At 49.4% G+C, this 15,260-nt stretch overlaps 3 protein-coding genes across 4 annotated transcripts in view; 2 read left to right on the top strand and 1 right to left on the bottom strand.

The window, feature by feature from the left end:
• PRRG2 (proline rich and Gla domain 2) overlaps nucleotides 1-15,260 on the top strand; it is a 238,234-nt gene that overhangs the window by 47,768 nt on the left and 175,206 nt on the right. The window lies entirely within an intron of this gene.
• Nucleotides 1-15,260, bottom strand: part of NOSIP (nitric oxide synthase interacting protein) — a 223,046-nt gene that overhangs the window by 48,334 nt on the left and 159,452 nt on the right. The gene's annotated exons all lie outside the window — the stretch shown is intronic.
• Nucleotides 1-15,260, top strand: part of TRPM4 (transient receptor potential cation channel subfamily M member 4) — a 53,899-nt gene extending 38,639 nt beyond the window's left edge. Inside the window, exons 17-25 of the mRNA XM_031934804.1 lie at nucleotides 380-814; nucleotides 4,292-4,424; nucleotides 4,590-4,764; nucleotides 5,921-6,098; nucleotides 13,617-13,813; nucleotides 14,113-14,245; nucleotides 14,411-14,483; nucleotides 14,572-14,677; nucleotides 14,902-15,260. Coding sequence (XP_031790664.1) covers nucleotides 380-814; nucleotides 4,292-4,424; nucleotides 4,590-4,764; nucleotides 5,921-6,098; nucleotides 13,617-13,813; nucleotides 14,113-14,245; nucleotides 14,411-14,483; nucleotides 14,572-14,677; nucleotides 14,902-14,906 — 1,435 coding nt within the window. The 3' untranslated portion in view covers nucleotides 14,907-15,260. The remainder of the gene's footprint in view (nucleotides 1-379; nucleotides 815-4,291; nucleotides 4,425-4,589; nucleotides 4,765-5,920; nucleotides 6,099-13,616; nucleotides 13,814-14,112; nucleotides 14,246-14,410; nucleotides 14,484-14,571; nucleotides 14,678-14,901) is intronic.

Here is a 15,260-nt window from a genome sequence, read left to right as displayed (position 1 = left end):
CCTCCCGGGTTTACGCCATTCTCCTGCCTCAGCCTCCCGACTAGCTGAGACTACAGGCGCCCGCCACCACTCCCGGCTAGTTTTTTGTATTTTTTTAGTAGAGAGCTAAATTTTAAAAATATTTTTTGTAGAGACGAGGTTTTGCCATGTTGGCCAGGCTGGTCTCCAACTCCTCGGCTCAAGTGATCAGTTCACCTCTTGACGGGAGATTTCAGAGGTCAGAGGTTAGATACAAGAGTCAAAACCCAAGAAGGTAGCGCTGGGCAGACTGAGTTTCAGGTCAGCAGGGTCAGATGTGCCAGGCCAAAAGTCTCCATGATGGTGGAGATCAGGACTCTTGTCCTTTGAGACAGGGTCCCTTCTCTTCTCTCCCCAACAGGACGGCAGATCCCGCCGAGAAGACGCCGCTGGGGATCCCGCGCCAGCCCGGCCGCCGGGATTGCTGCGGGGGCTACTGCGGGGGGCACTGGTGCCTACGCCGCTGGTTCCACTTCTGGGGAGCGCCGGTGACCGTCTTCATGGGCAACGTGGTCACCTACCTGCTGTTCCTGCTGCTTTTCGCGCGGGTGCTGCTCGTGGATTTCCAGCCGGCGCCACCCGGCGCCCTGGAGCTGCTGCTCTACTTCTGGGCTTTCACGCTGCTGTGCGAGGAGCTGCGCCAGGGCCTGAGCGGAGGCGGGGGCAGCTTGGCCAGCGGGGGCCCCGGGCCTGGCCGTGCCTCACTGAGCCAGCGCCTGTGCCTCTACCTCGCCGACAGCTGGAACCAGTGCGACCTAGTGGCCCTCACCTTCTTCCTCCTGGGCGTGGGCTGCCGGTGAGTGCCCCGGGGCCTTGGAACCCCGGCCCCTGGCCACCTGTCATCCTTCCTGCCCACTCCCGGGGTCTCCACTCCTGGCTTCCCCGCAGCTGGGCAGCAGGTCAAGCCATCCCTGCTGACTGGAGAAAAAGAAACAAAACCCCTCTTAGGAAAGTCAGGCATGACGATTGCCCCAGGGTAATTGACTGGCACCTGGAGATCTGGCTTCAGAGAAGGCAGGATTCAGGGGAAAACCCCGCTGTCCGCCACTCAGCCTCTGTGGCTATTTATTGCTAGGTCTGAAAGTTAACACATATTTCTGGGAGCGCCCCGACCTGCGTGCCAACCCCACCTCCTCCTTCCTGTTCCTCCACACAGCTCGTTGGTCCCAGGCCCCTTGCCCTCCTGCCCCCGACTTACTCTTTTCCTTCCTTCCTTCCTTCCTTCCTTCCTTCCTTCCTTCCTTCCTTCCTTCCTTCCTTCCTTCCTTCCTTCATCTTCCTTCCTTCGTTTTCCTTCCTTCTGTTCTTTCATTCTTTTCATTCTTTCGTTCTTTCTCTCTCTTTTTCTTTCTCTCTCTTTCTTTTTCTCTTTCTTTTCTTTCTCTCTCTCTTCCTGTCTCCTCTGCCCCCTCCCTCCCTCCCCCTTCCTTCCTTCCTTCCTTCATTTCTTCCTTCCTTCCATCCATCCTTCCATCCCTCCACGCTAAGGGTTTGACCCTTGCCCTGCCACATTAGGATACTCCTGCTTTTGAGGAGAGCAAACAGAAAACTTTACGGACACAACCTGGTGACTGCTTGTTCGTTCGTTCTTTCTTTCTTTCTTTCCTTTTTTTTTTTTTTTTTTTGCCAGAGTTCCGCTGTGTCGCCCAGGCTGGAGTATAGTGGTACAATCTTGGCTCACTGCCACTTCCACCTCCTGGGTTCAAGCGATTCTCCTGCCTCAGCCTTGCGAGTAGCTGGGATTACAGGCATGCACCACTACACCCAGCTAAATTTTTTTTTGTATTTTTTTCGTAGAGATGGGGTTTTGCCATATTGGCCAGGCTGGCCTTGAACTCCTGGCCTCAAGTGATCCACTCGCCTTAGCCTTCAGACGTGCTGGGATTACAGATGTGGGCCACCGTGCCTGGCCAACAAGCTGGTGACTGTTCACAAGGGACCTGACACATCCTGAATGGTTGACAGTGATGACAGTGATGATCCCTACTCCAGCTTTTCTCAGTAGCCACGCTGAAAGGCAGGCTTCCTCTAAGCTGTGTTAGCAGTATCACAAAGTGATTCGACATAAATAATTTATTCAAGCAGGGAGCAAGATATGAGAGTTTTGTAGAACACTAATACTTCTGTTTATCATTTGTTGTATTTTGTATAAAGTGACTTTTGAGATGAAAGGGCTAAGGCCATATGCTACCATGCTCTAGGATTGCCAGCAATATTTTGGACAGTTTATCAAACCCACCACTTTCCAGGTGAAGGAAGAATTACTACATGAGAAAAATGGAAAGATCTCAGCTTAAAAGGGAGAAGTGGGCAGGCGCGGTGGCTCACGCCTGTAATCCCAGCACTTTGGGAGGCCGAGGCGGGTGGATCACCTGAGGTCAGGAGTTCAAGACCAGCCTGCCCAACATGGTGAAACCCCATCTCTAATAAAAATACAAAAGTTAGCCGGGCATGGTGGCGGGCACCTGTAATCCCAGCCACTCAGGAGGCTGAGGCAGGAGAATTGCTTGAACCCGGAGGCGGAAGTTGCTGTGAGCCAAGATCAAGCCACTGCACTCCAGCCTGGGTGGAAAGAGCGAAACTCGGTCTCAAAGAAACAAACAAACAAAAAGGGAGAAATGTCTAATCATCTCCAGAATTGAATGGATGAATCATCCTTTGTTTTGCCAGTTCCTTCTAGATGGACATTTAGGTTCTCTCTCGCGCTCTCTCTCATTTTAAATAGAGACGGGGTCTCACTGTGTTGCCCAGGCTGGTCTCAAACTCCTGGGCTCAAGCAATCCTCCCACCTTGGCTTTCCAAAGTGCTGGGATTACAGGTGTGAGCCACCGTGCCCAGCCTTCTGTTTTTTTATTATTCCAAAATAATAAAAGTTTACATCCCAGATGTAAAGTGTATGGGTCAAAGCGTACATATGTTCTTGACGTGGATAGATTTCCTTCTAAGTAACTTCACCCATTTCCACCCCTGCCATCAGGATAAGAGAGTGCCCTCTTGAGGCCATTCTTGACAATGCCTGATACTTTGACTCTCAAATGTAGCTCTCAATTTAACTGAAAAAAAAAAAGTTTGCCTATTTAATGGGCAAACATGACTTCTCCTTGTTTTAATTTATGCACTATTGACTACCAGGTAGGTTGGACCTCTTTTCCTAAGCTTAATGGCCACGTGTGCTTGTGTCAATTGTCTTCTTTGCCCCCCCATTTTTAAAATTGGGGGTCATTGACTTTTTTTTTTTTTTTTTTAGAGTCAGAATCTTGCTGTGTCGCCAAGGCTGGAGTGCAGTGGTGCGATCTCGGCTCACTGCAACCTCCGCCTCCCAGGTTCACACCATTCTTCTGCCTCAGCCTCCCGAGTAGCTGGGACTACAGGCGCCCGCCACCACACCTGGCTAATTTTTTGTATTTTCAGTAGAGACAGGGTTTCACCGTGTTCACCAGGATGGTCTCAATCTCCAGACCTCATGATCCCCCTGCCTCGGCCTCCCAAAGTGCTGGGATTACAGGCGTGAGCCACCACGCCCGGCCCATTGATTTTATGTATATATATCTCGCTCTTCTCCTTATACTCTGGATCCTAATCCTTGGTAGTTTTGTTGGTCTTAATATCTTCTTGAATTCTGTGGCTTGTCTTTTCACTTTCACTTTTGTATGTTTCTTTTCTTTCTTTCTTTCTTTCCTTTTTTTTTTTTTTGAGCTCGCTTCGGCCTCCCGAAGTGCTGGGATTACAGGCGTGAGCCACTGCACCTGTCCATACACTAGATTTTTAATCCAGCCAAAATTTAAGTACATGAGGATGCAAAATAGGGGTAGCATTTTCATTTTCCCCATAGGAATTTCTAATATTTCTGATGTTTACTGGCCGTTTGAATTCTGTGAATTGTACGTGGTATCCTTTACCTGGCTTCCTTCCTATTCCTTCCTTTTGCTTATTGGTTTGTGGGGACTCTATATGTTTTGCCTTTTATAGGTTGGATAGATATTCCGACAGTTTTTCCCAGCTTGATTCTTACGGGGACCGGCTGTTTGCTAAGGCCATCGTTCATTCAGTCATTACTGAATAGACGCAGCCATTTTTCAAATGGGTGCCAGTGCCCTGCGTGGACCAGCTTGGCACTGAGTAAATTTGAGTAAACCTCAGGTGACTGGGAGGGTCCTGGTCCTGCCCGGTGGAGGCTGCAGCTTCATCTGAAGCATGGCATTGGGAAGACTCCCATTTTCCTTGGCGTCTTGTGACACTTGAGTAACCCTTGCGGCATCTCCCCACACCACAGGCTGACCCTGGGTTTGTACCACCTGGGCCGCACTGTCCTCTGCATTGACTTCATGGTTTTCACGGTGCGGCTGCTGCACATCTTCACGGTCAACAAACAGCTGGGGCCCAAGATCGTCATTGTGAACAAGATGGTGAGGGAGGGGCGGGGTGGAAGTGGGCGGGGCCATAGGAAAAGGGGTGGGGCTGGGGAGGGAGTGGTCTGTGGAGAAAGGGTGTGACTTTGGGGAGCAAGGGGCGTGGTTTTGGGATAAGGGGTGGGGAAGGGCGGGGCCAGATTCAGCCACATCTCCCCACAGATGAAGGATGTGTTCTTCTTCCTCTTCTTCCTCGGCGTGTGGCTGGTGGCCTACGGCGTGGCCACGGAGGGGCTCCTAAGGCCACGGGACAGTGACCTCCCAAGTATCCTGCGCCGCGTCTTCTACCGTCCCTACCTGCAGATCTTTGGGCAGATCCCCCAGGAGGACATGGATGGTAGGGGGGGATGACAGGGCCTGACAGCCTCCCTCTGAGTCTCTGTCCCCACTCTCTGGGTCTCTGTACCCCTGTTTCTAAGAAAATGTCTCTGAGTCTCTGTCTCCCTCGTTCTCTGGATCTCTGAGTGATACCCTATATTTCCTATCATCTTCTCTCTGGGTCTCTGCCCACCCCACCCCCTCTGTCTTTCTGCTGTCTTTTTTTTTTTTTTTTTAGATGGATGTTAGAAATGTTTGTTTTTTGGTGTCGTAAAGAAATAGTACTTGAACATCAATTTAATTTTTTTAGTAAGGCCATTTTAATTTTTTGTAGAAAGTGTACACTCGCCAGCAGTTTTGCCACGAGAATACACCGAACAAAGGCGATAGGGTCATTTATAACCTGACGCGTCTATCTTACTGCTGTGTCTGGTTTTTATTGGCTGGAACCGAACTTTACATTTTGTATTTGTCTTGACTGGCTGGTAACTTAGAACTTTTTAAAAGAGGCAAAGGCAGAGGAGAACAAAGGAAGGAGGAGGTAACTTGTGGAATGTTGAGAAAGGTAAAAACACTTTTAAATAAGGAATAGGAACAGGCTATGACCTAATGCTTGCTTGGACCAGTATAAGCATGCCAGGGCAAATATTTAGGCTAAATTGTGGGAGCTAAGAATGTAAAGTACATTGATTTCTTTATTACGGCTAACAGATATTTAAGAATGTTAGCACAGGTCTGTGAATACATTTTGTTTCTAAAAGAAGTTACTATTTATTCTTAATTAGATAGGGAGGAGAGTCTTTAAAGAGGAGCCTCTGCTTTACTTTTTACATGGAGTTTTGCTCTTGTTGCCCAGGCTGGAGTGCAATGGCGCGATCTCAGCTCACTGCAACCTCCGCCTCCCGGGTTGAAGCAATTCTCCTGTCTCAGCCTCCCAAGTAGCTGGGACTACAGGCTCGTGCCACCATGCCTGGCTAACATTTTTGTATTTTTAGTAGAGAGTGGGTTTCATCATATTGGTCAGGCTGGTCTCGAACTCCCGACCTCAGGTGATCCGGCCATCTCCGCCTCCCAAAGTGCTGGGGTTACAACATGAGCCACCACACCTGGCAGTCTTTCTGTCTTTCTTAGGCCTCTGTCCCCATCACCCCATCTCTGAATGTCTCTCTTCACAGTGGCCCTCATGGAGCACAGCAACTGCTCGTCGGAGCCCGGCTTCTGGGCACACCCTCCCAGGGCCCAGGCAGGTGTCTGCGTCTCCCAGTATGCCAACTGGCTGGTGGTGATGCTCCTCGTCATCTTCCTGCTCGTGGCCAACATTCTGCTGGTCAATTTGCTCATTGCCATGTTCAGGTGAGGCCTGACTGCTCTCTGCTCCGACCCCACCAGCATGACCCATGGCCCTCTCATGACTCTTGAATGCCGTCTAATGAATTCTGTCTTTAGTCCCTGAACTCTGATCCAATCTAATGCTGCCTTCTCCCGAGACCCAAGCAGACCCTGCTTGTGACTTGTACTTTGGACTGATCCTCTTCCTGAGCCCAGTTTGAACTTCCTTATTTTTATTTTTTTGAGACAGAGTCTCACTGTGTCGCCAAGGCTAGAGTGTGGTGGTGTGATCATAGCTTACTATAGCCTCGACCTCCTGGACTCAAGCAATACTCCTGCCTTAGCCCCATAGTAGCTGGGACTACTTTAAATTAGCCAGGCCAGCATGCCTGCCTAATTAAAAAATTTATTTGGAGAGGGGGGGTCTCACTATGTTGTCTAGGCTGGTCTTGAGCTCCTAGACTCAAGTGATCCTCCCTGCTCAGCCTCCCAGAGTGCTGGGATAATCTGTTGCCCAGGCTGGAGTGCAGTGGCAAGTTCTGGTTCACTGCAACCTCCACTTCCTACTCCCCTACACCCGGTTAATTTTTTGTACTTCTAGTAGAGACAGGGTTTCACCATGTTGGCCTCGAACTCTTGACCTCAAGCGAGTGGCCCGCCTCGGCCTCCCAAAGTATTGGGATTACAGGTGTGAGCCATCGCGCCCAGCCAACTTTGTTTTTTATTCTGGTAAAATTATATAAAATTTCCCATTTTTCCTCTTTTTTTTTTTTTTTTTTTTGATGGCGTCTCGCTCTGTTGCCCAGGCTGGAGTGCAGTGGCACAATCTCAGCCGACTACAAGCTCCGCCTCCTGGGTTCACGCCATTCTCCTACCTCAGCCTCCCGAGTAGCTGGGACTACAGGTGCCTGCCACCACGCCCGACTAGTTTTTTGTATTTTTTAGTAGAAACAGAGTTTCACGGTGTTAGCCAGGATGGTCTCGATCTCCTGACCTTGTGATCCGCCCGTCTCGGCCTCCCAAAGTGCTGAGATTACAGGCTTGAGCCACCGCATCTGGCCATATTTTTTTTAAATTTTATTTGTTTATTTATTTTTAGTAGAAACGGGGTTTCACCCTGTAAGCCAGGATGGTCTCCATCTCCTGTCCTTGTGATCCACCTGTTTCGGCTGGATCCCAAAGTGCTGGGATTACAGGCGTAAGCCATCGTGCCCAGTGGCTATTTTTATTTATTTACTTACTTATTTATTTATTTATTTATTTATTTATTTATTGAGACAGAGTCTCACTCTGTCTCCTGGACTGGAATGCAGTGGCATGATCTTGGCTCACTGCAAGCTCCGCCTCCTGGGTTCACGCCGTTCTCCTGCCTCAGCCTCCCAAGTAGCTGGGATTACAGGTGCCCGCCACCAAGCCCGGCTAGTTTTTTGTATTTTTAGTAGAGACGGAGTTTCACCGTGTTAGCCAGGATGGTCTTGATCTCCTGACCTCGTGATCCGACAGCCTCGGCCTCCCAAAGTGCTGGGACTACAGGCGTGAGCCACCGCACCCAGCCTATTTTTTTTTAGAAATGAAACTCCTTTTTAATCCTATGTTGGGTCCTTCTGTTTGCTTCCTTTCTCATTGGCATGATTTTTGCCAAGAAAATATAAAATTTCATTGGCTTTCTTTTTTTTTTCAGAGATGGGGTCTTGCCATGTTGCCCAGGCTGATCTTGAACTCCTGGGCTCAAGCAGTCCTCTTGCCTTGCCTCGGCCTTCCAAAGTGCTGGGATTACAGGCATGAGCCCCTGTGCTGGACCTATTGGGACCTATTGTATTAGTTTCCTAGGGCTGCCAAAGTACCAAAAACTGTGTGGCTTTAAATCACAGAAATTTCTTGTCTCACAGTTAGAGGTCCAAAATCAAGGCATCGACCAAGTCATTTTCTTCTGAGGGCTGTCGGGGAGAGCCTGTTCCATGTCTCTCCTGTCACGTCTAGTGTTTTGCTGGCCATCTTTGGCTTTTAGTTGCATCATTGAAACCTCTGCTTTCATCTTCCAAATTTCCCTTTTTGATAAAACGTTACTTAAATTGGATTAGGGACCACCCTAATAACTTCATTTTAACTTGATCACATCTGTAAACTCTATTTCTGAATAAAGCCACATATTTCATAAATTAAAAAAATTTTACAAGGTCACAGTCTGAGGCACTACGGGCTATGACTTCAACATATCTTTTTCTTTTTCTTTCTTTCTTTTTTTTTTTTTTGAGACAGAGTCTTGCTCTGTTACCCAGGTTGGAGTTAAGTGGCGCAATCTCGGCTCACTGCAGCCTCCACCTCCTGGGTTCGAGGGATTCTCCTGCCTCAGCCTCCCGAGTAGCCGGGATCACAGGCGCCCGCCACCATGCTCAGCTAATTTTTGTATTTTTAAGTAGAGACGGAGTTTCACCATGTTGCCCAAGCTGATCTCAAATTCCTGACCTCAGGCGATCCACCTGCCTCGGCCTCCCAAAGTGCTGGAATTAACAGCCATGAGCCACTGCGCCTGACCAGACTTCAACATATCTCTAGCAGGCTACAATTAAATGCATGACACTCATAGATGTATGAGTTTATTTCTGGACTTTCAATTCTATTCCACTCATCTGTGTCTATCCCTATGCCAGTACCACACAGGTTTTTGGGTTCTTTTTGAGACAGAGTCTCGCTGTTGTCACCCAGGCGGGAGTGCAGTGGTGCGATCGCTGCTCACTGCAATATCCACATCCCAGACTCAAATGATTCTCCTGACTCAGCCTCCTGAGTAGCTGGGATTACAGGCACCTGCCACCAGGCCTGGCTATTTTTTTTTTTTTTTTTTTTTTTGGTATTTTTAGTAGAGATGGGGGTTTCACCATGTTGGCCAGGCTAGTCTCGAACTCATGACCTCAGGTGATCCACCCACCTCAAGGTGCTGGGATTACAGGCATGAGCCACCACGTCTAGCCCAGTTTTTATTACTGTAGGTTCATAGCAAATTTTGACATTGGAAATATGAGTCTCCTTTATTTTTTAAGATTGTTTTGGCTATTCAGGGCCTCCTGCAATTCCATATGAACTTGCAGATCAGAGTTTCTGTCTGTCAAAAAGGTTGTTGGAGTTTTCTTTTCTTTTCTTTTTTTTTGAGACAGAGTTTCATTCTTGTTGCCCAGGCTGGAGTGCAATGGCGTGATCTCAGCTCACCACAATCTCTGCCTCCCGGGCTCAAGCAGTTCTCCTGCTTCAACCTCCTGAATAGCTGGGATTACAGGCATGCACCACCACGCTCAGCTAATTTTGTATTTTTAGTAGAGATGGGGTTTCTCCATGTTGGTCAGGCTGGTCTTGAACTCCTGACCTCAGGTGATCCACCTGCCTTGGCCTCCCAAAGTGCTCGGATTACAGGTGTGAGCCACTGCGCCCGGCCAGTTGTTGGAATTTTCATTGGGATTGCGTTGAATCTGTAGATTGTTTCAGGTAGTACTGACATTTCATCTAGGTGTTCTTTTTAATGTTTTTCCAGCAATATTTGGTAGTTTTCAGGCTACAGGTTTTTCACCCTCTTGGTTAACTTTACTCCTAGGTGCTTAACCTTTAGATGCTGCTGTAAGTGGAATTGCTGTAAGTGGAATTTCCTTTTTGGATTGTTCATTGCAGGTGTGTGGAAACACAACTGATTTTTGTGTGATCTTGTACCCTGTAACTTTGCTGAATCTGCAGCTCTAGAAGCTTTCTTGTGATTCTCTGGCATTTCCTATATATAGGATCATGTCATCTGTGAATAGAGATATTTTTACTTCTTCCTTTCCAATTTGGATGCTTTTTATATATTTTTTTCTTGTTTAATTGTTCTAGCCAGAACTTCCAGTACAATGTTGAATAGCAGTGGTAAAAGTGGATGTCCTTGTCTTGTTCCTGATCTTAGGCAGAAAGCTTTCAGTCTTTCACCATTAGGTATGACGTTAGCTGTGCGTTTTTCAGAAGTACCTTTTCTCATGTTGAGAAAGTTTATTTCTATTCCTAGTTTATGATTTTTAAAAACTATGATGCCTGGGCATGGTGGCTTATGCCTGTAATCCCAATACTTTAGGAAGCCAAAGTGGGAGGATCACTTGAGGCCAGGGATTCAAGACCGACCTGGGCAACATAGTGAGACCCTATCTCAATAAAAAACAAATTTTGCCAGGCATGGTGGTGCATGCCTGTAGTCCCACCTACTCAAGAGGCTGAGGCAGGAGGACGGCTTGAGCCCAGGAGGGCAAGGCTGTGGCTGCAGTGAGCCATGATTTCACCACTGCCATGATCATGCCAGCAACAGAGTGAAACCTTGTCTCAAAAAAAAAAAAAAAAAAAAAGCCGGGCTTGGTAGCTCACGCCTGTCATCCCAGCACTTTGGGAGGCCAAGGTGGGCAGATCATGAGGTCAGGAGATCAAGACCATCCTAACTAACACGGTTGTAGGGGCCCACCCTACAGGGTCTGTGGGTTTTTCTCCCTGTATGTGGAGACGAGAGATCATAGAAATAAAGACACAAGGCCGGGCGCGGTGGCTCAAGCCTGTAATCCCAGCACTTTGGGAGGCCGAGACGGGTGGATCACGAGGTCAGGAGATCGAGACCATCCTGGCTAACATGGTGAAACCCCGTCTCTACTAAAAATACAAAAACTAGCTGGGCGAGGTGGCGGGCGCCTGTAGTCTCAGCTACTCGGGAGGCTGAGGCAGGAGAATGGCGTAAACCCGGGAGGCGGAGCTTGCAGTGAGCTGAGATCCGGCCACTGCACTCCAGTCCGGGCGACAGAGCGAGACTCCACCTCAAAAAAAAAAAAAAAAAAAAGAAATAAAGACACAAGACAAAGAGATAAAAGAAAAGACAGCTGGGCCCAGGAGACCACTACCACCAAGACAGGGAGACCAGTAGTGGCCCCGAACGCCTGGCTGCGTTGTTATTTTTTGGATACAAAGCAAAAGGGGCAGGGTAAAGAGTGTAAGTCATCTCCAGTGATTGATGAGGTCACGTGAGTCACGTGTCCACCAGACGGGGGGCCCTTCCCTGTTAGGTAGCCCAGGCGGAGAGAGAGAGGACAGCTCACGTCATTATTTCTTCTATGCTCTTTTCAGAAAGATCGAAGACTTTAATACTTTCACTAATTTTACTACTGCTCTGTAGAGGGCGGAGCCAGGTGCACAGGATGGAACATGAAAGTGAAACAGGAGCGTGACCGCTGAAGCACAGCATCACAGGGAGACGGTGAGGCCTCCGGATGGCTGTGGGCAGGCCTGACTGATGTCAGGCGCTCCATGAGAGGTGGTGGAGCAGAGTCTTCTCTAAACTCACTTGGGGAAAGAGAGACTCCCTTTTTCGGTCTGCTAAGTAGCTGGTGCTTTTCCTTGGCACTGATGCTACCGCTACACCACAGTCCGCTTGGTAACGGGCGTCTTCCCAGACGCTGGCATTACCGCTAGACCAAGGAGCCCTCTAGTGGTCCTGTCTGGGCATGACAAAGGGCTCACACTTGCCTTCTGGTCACTTCTCACTATGTCCCTTCAGCTCCTATCTCCATATGGCCTGGTTTTTCCTAGGTTATAATTGTAGAGCAAGGATTATTATAATATTGGAATAAAGAATAATTGCTACAAACTAATGATTAATGATATTCATATGCAATCATATCTATGATCTAGATTTAGTATAACTCTTGTTATTTTATATATTTTATTACACTGGAACAGCTCGTGCCCTCGGTCTCTTGCCTCGGCACCTGAGTGACTTGCCACCTACACACGGTAAAACCTCGTCTCTACTAAAAGTACAAAAAATTAGCCGGGCGTGGTGGTGGGTGCCTGTAGTCCCAGCTACTCGGGAGGCTGAGGCAAGAGAATGGCGTGAACCCGGGAGGGGGAGCTTGCAGTGAGCCAAGATTGCACCACTGCACTCCAGCCTGGGTGACAGAGCCAGACTGCGTCTCAAAAAAAAAAAAAAATCATGAAGTGTTGTTGAATTTTGTCAAATGCCTTTTCTGTGTTGGTTGAGATCATGTGGTTTCCCCCACACCTTGTTCTATTAATGTGGTGTTTGCACTGGTTTTTGTATGTTTAACTACCTTTACTTTCCTAGGATAAATCCCCATTTAGTTATGGTGTAAAATCCACTTAATATGCTGCTGAATTAGATTTGCTAGTATTTTTTCAGGATGTTTATATGTATATTCATAAGGGCTACTGGTCTGTAATTTTCTTGTGATATCTTTTTTTTTTTTTTTTTTTTTGAGGCAGAGTCTCACTCTGTCACCTGGACTGGAGTGCAGTGGCCGGATCTCAGCTCACTGCAAGCTCCGCCTCCCGGGTTTACGCCATTCTCCTGCCTCAGCCTCCCGGGTAGCTGGGACTACAGGCACCCACCACCTCGCCTGGCTAGTTTTTTTTTTGTATTTTTAGTAGAGACGGGGTTTCACTATGTTAGCCAGGATGGTCTCGATCTCCTGACCTCGTGATCCGCCCGTCTTGGCCTCCCAAAGTGCTGGGATTACAGGCTTGAGCCACCGCGCCCGGCTCTTGTAATATCTTTATCTGGCTTTGGTATTACAGTAATGCTGGCCTCATGGAATGAGTTAGGAAATGTTCTCTCCTTTTCAATCTTTTGGACAAATTTGAGAAACATCCTTGTTATTATTCTTCTTCTTTAAATGTTTGATAGAATTCACCAGCACAGCCATCTGGTTTTGGGCTTTTCTTTATTGAAAGGTTTTTGATTAAATCTCTTATGATAAGTCTATTGAGATTTTCTATTTTTTCTTGAGTCAGCTTAGGTAATTTGTGTGTTCCTAGGTATTTGTCCATTTCACTTATCTAGTTTGTTGACATGTAATTGTTGATAGTATTCTCTTACAATCCTTTTTATTTTGGTAAGGTCGGTAGTAATGTCTCCATTTTCATTTCTGATGTCAGTTATTTGTGTCCTGGCTAATTTTTGAGCCCAATTTTAACCTGACTTCAACCTCTACCTTAAGCCATGATACCATGTCCAACTTGACCTCTGGACATCTGACCCTTGGCCCTTCTAACCTGACTTTTTTTTTTTTTTTTGAGACGGAGTCTCACTCTGTCTCCCAGGCTGGAGTGCAGTGGCACGATCTCAGCTCACTGCAACCTCCACCTCCTGGGTTCAAGCGATTCTTCTGCCTCAGCCTCAGCCTCACCCTCCCCAGTAGCTGGGATTACAGGCACCCGCCACCAAGCCTAACTAATTTTTGTATTTTTAGTAGAGATGGGGCTTCACCATGTTAGCCAGGCTGGTCTCGAACTCCTGACCTCAGGTGATCCGCCCACCTCGGCCTCCCAAAGTGCCCGGAGTACAGGCTTGAGCAAATGGGCCCAGCCCTAACCTGACTTCTAATCGCATCCTGTAACCTCTTACTTTAGTGATCTTGACTTCTGTCTGCTGCCGTAGACTTTGAACAATTATTGCCTGGCATCTAACCTTTGTCCTTGCTTCTGGCTGGGCCCTTATCTCAAGTGACCTTTGACCTCTGGCCTCTGCAGCTACACGTTCGGCAAAGTACAGGGCAACAGCGATCTCTACTGGAAGGCGCAGCGCTACAGCCTCATCCGGGAATTCTACTCTCGGCCCGCGCTGGCCCCGCCCTTTATCATCATCTCCCACTTGCGCCTCCTGCTCAGGCAATTGTGCAGGCGCCCCCGGAGCCCCCAGCCATCCTCCCCGACCCTCGAGCATTTCCGTGAGAACAGAGCTTGGCTTAAAAAGGAGAAGTATAGGGGACCGGCAGCCTGGAAGGCGAGGGGAAGGGGCATGCCCCAAATGACTAATACTAGTGGCTTACGCAGCGAGGGGCGGGGTTTAAACAACAAGGGGCGGGGCTTAAGCACTGAGGGGCAGGGCTTAGGGGTGAGGGGCGGGGCATGTTCTCGAATCACCAGGGGCCGGGTCTGAGATAGCATGTTCTGAGGGTGTCAGAAGGGGCAGCTGGGCTTGGGAAGGGGCGTGGCCTTAGCCCTTTGACTCCGCCCGCCCCTGCAGGGGTCTGCCTTTCTAAAGAAGCCGAGCGGAAGCTGCTAACGTGGGAATCGGTACAGAAGGAGAACTTCCTGCTGGCATGCGCTAGGGACAAGCGGGAGAGCGACTCCGAGCGTCTGAAGCGCACGTCCCAGAAGTGAGAGCGGGGCCTGGTTGGGGATAGGGCTTCTGGCCTGGGGCGGATCCTGACTTCGGTTGAAGTCAGGGTCCTGGGAGGGAGGGAGGAGGCCCGGGAAGCAGGCGAGCCCCGGGGGGGTGGGTGGGCTGCGGGTGCCCCCGGTAAGAGGCCCTCCCTTCTCAGGGTGGACATGGCACTGAAACAGCTGGGACACATCCGCGAGTACGAACAGCGCCTGAAAGTGCTAGAGCGGGAGGTGAGGGCTTGGGGTTTGGCTGGGGAACTGTGGCAGGGGTCGGGCAGGGGTTTCCATCTCCTGCTCTGACATTCCTCCCGTTCCCCAGATCCAGCACTGTAGCCGCGTCCTCGGGTGGGTGGCCGAGTCCCTGAGCCGCTCTGCCTTGCTGCCCCCAGGTGGGCCGCCACCCCCTGACCTGCCTGGGCCCAAAGGTCAGTGTGTAGCATCAGCCTGTGCATCTCCAGCCTCTGTTCCAGTATGTTTGCGTGTTTTTCTCTCTTGGCGCCTTTCCAGGGTCTCTGGGTCACTCTCTTGGTCTCCTTTGAGCATTTTGTACTGTGGTCTTCGTGTTCCTTCTTTTATGCCAGTCTCCCAGTTTTTCTGTCTCTCCCCTTCCCTGCCAATCACCAGCTCTCTCTTTTCTCTCCTCCCCCAGACTGAGCCCTGCTGGCAGACTTCAAGGAGAAGCCCCCACAGGGGATTTTGCTCCTAGAGTAAGGCTCATCTGGGCCTCGGCCCCCGCACCTGGTGGCCTTGTCCTTGAGATGAGCCCCGTGCCCATCTGGGCCACTGTCGGGACCACCTTTGGGAGTGTCATCCGTACAAACCACAGCATGCCTGGCTTGTCCCAGAACCAGCCCCAGCCTGGGAGGATCAAGTCCTGGAGCCCAGGCCATTATCCCTCTGGGGACTCTGCCACAGCAGGGGAGGCTGGAGGGTCCTTGGGGTAACAGGGACCACAGACCCCTCACCACCCACAGATTCCTCACACTGGGGAAATAAAGCCATTTGAGA

This window comes from Piliocolobus tephrosceles, chromosome 21 (assembly GCF_002776525.5).
Source record: "Piliocolobus tephrosceles isolate RC106 chromosome 21, ASM277652v3, whole genome shotgun sequence".
Classification (NCBI taxonomy): domain Eukaryota; kingdom Metazoa; phylum Chordata; class Mammalia; order Primates; family Cercopithecidae; genus Piliocolobus; species Piliocolobus tephrosceles.
Note: the sequence above shows the minus strand (reverse complement) of the source record. Positions and strands in the feature narration are given on the sequence as shown.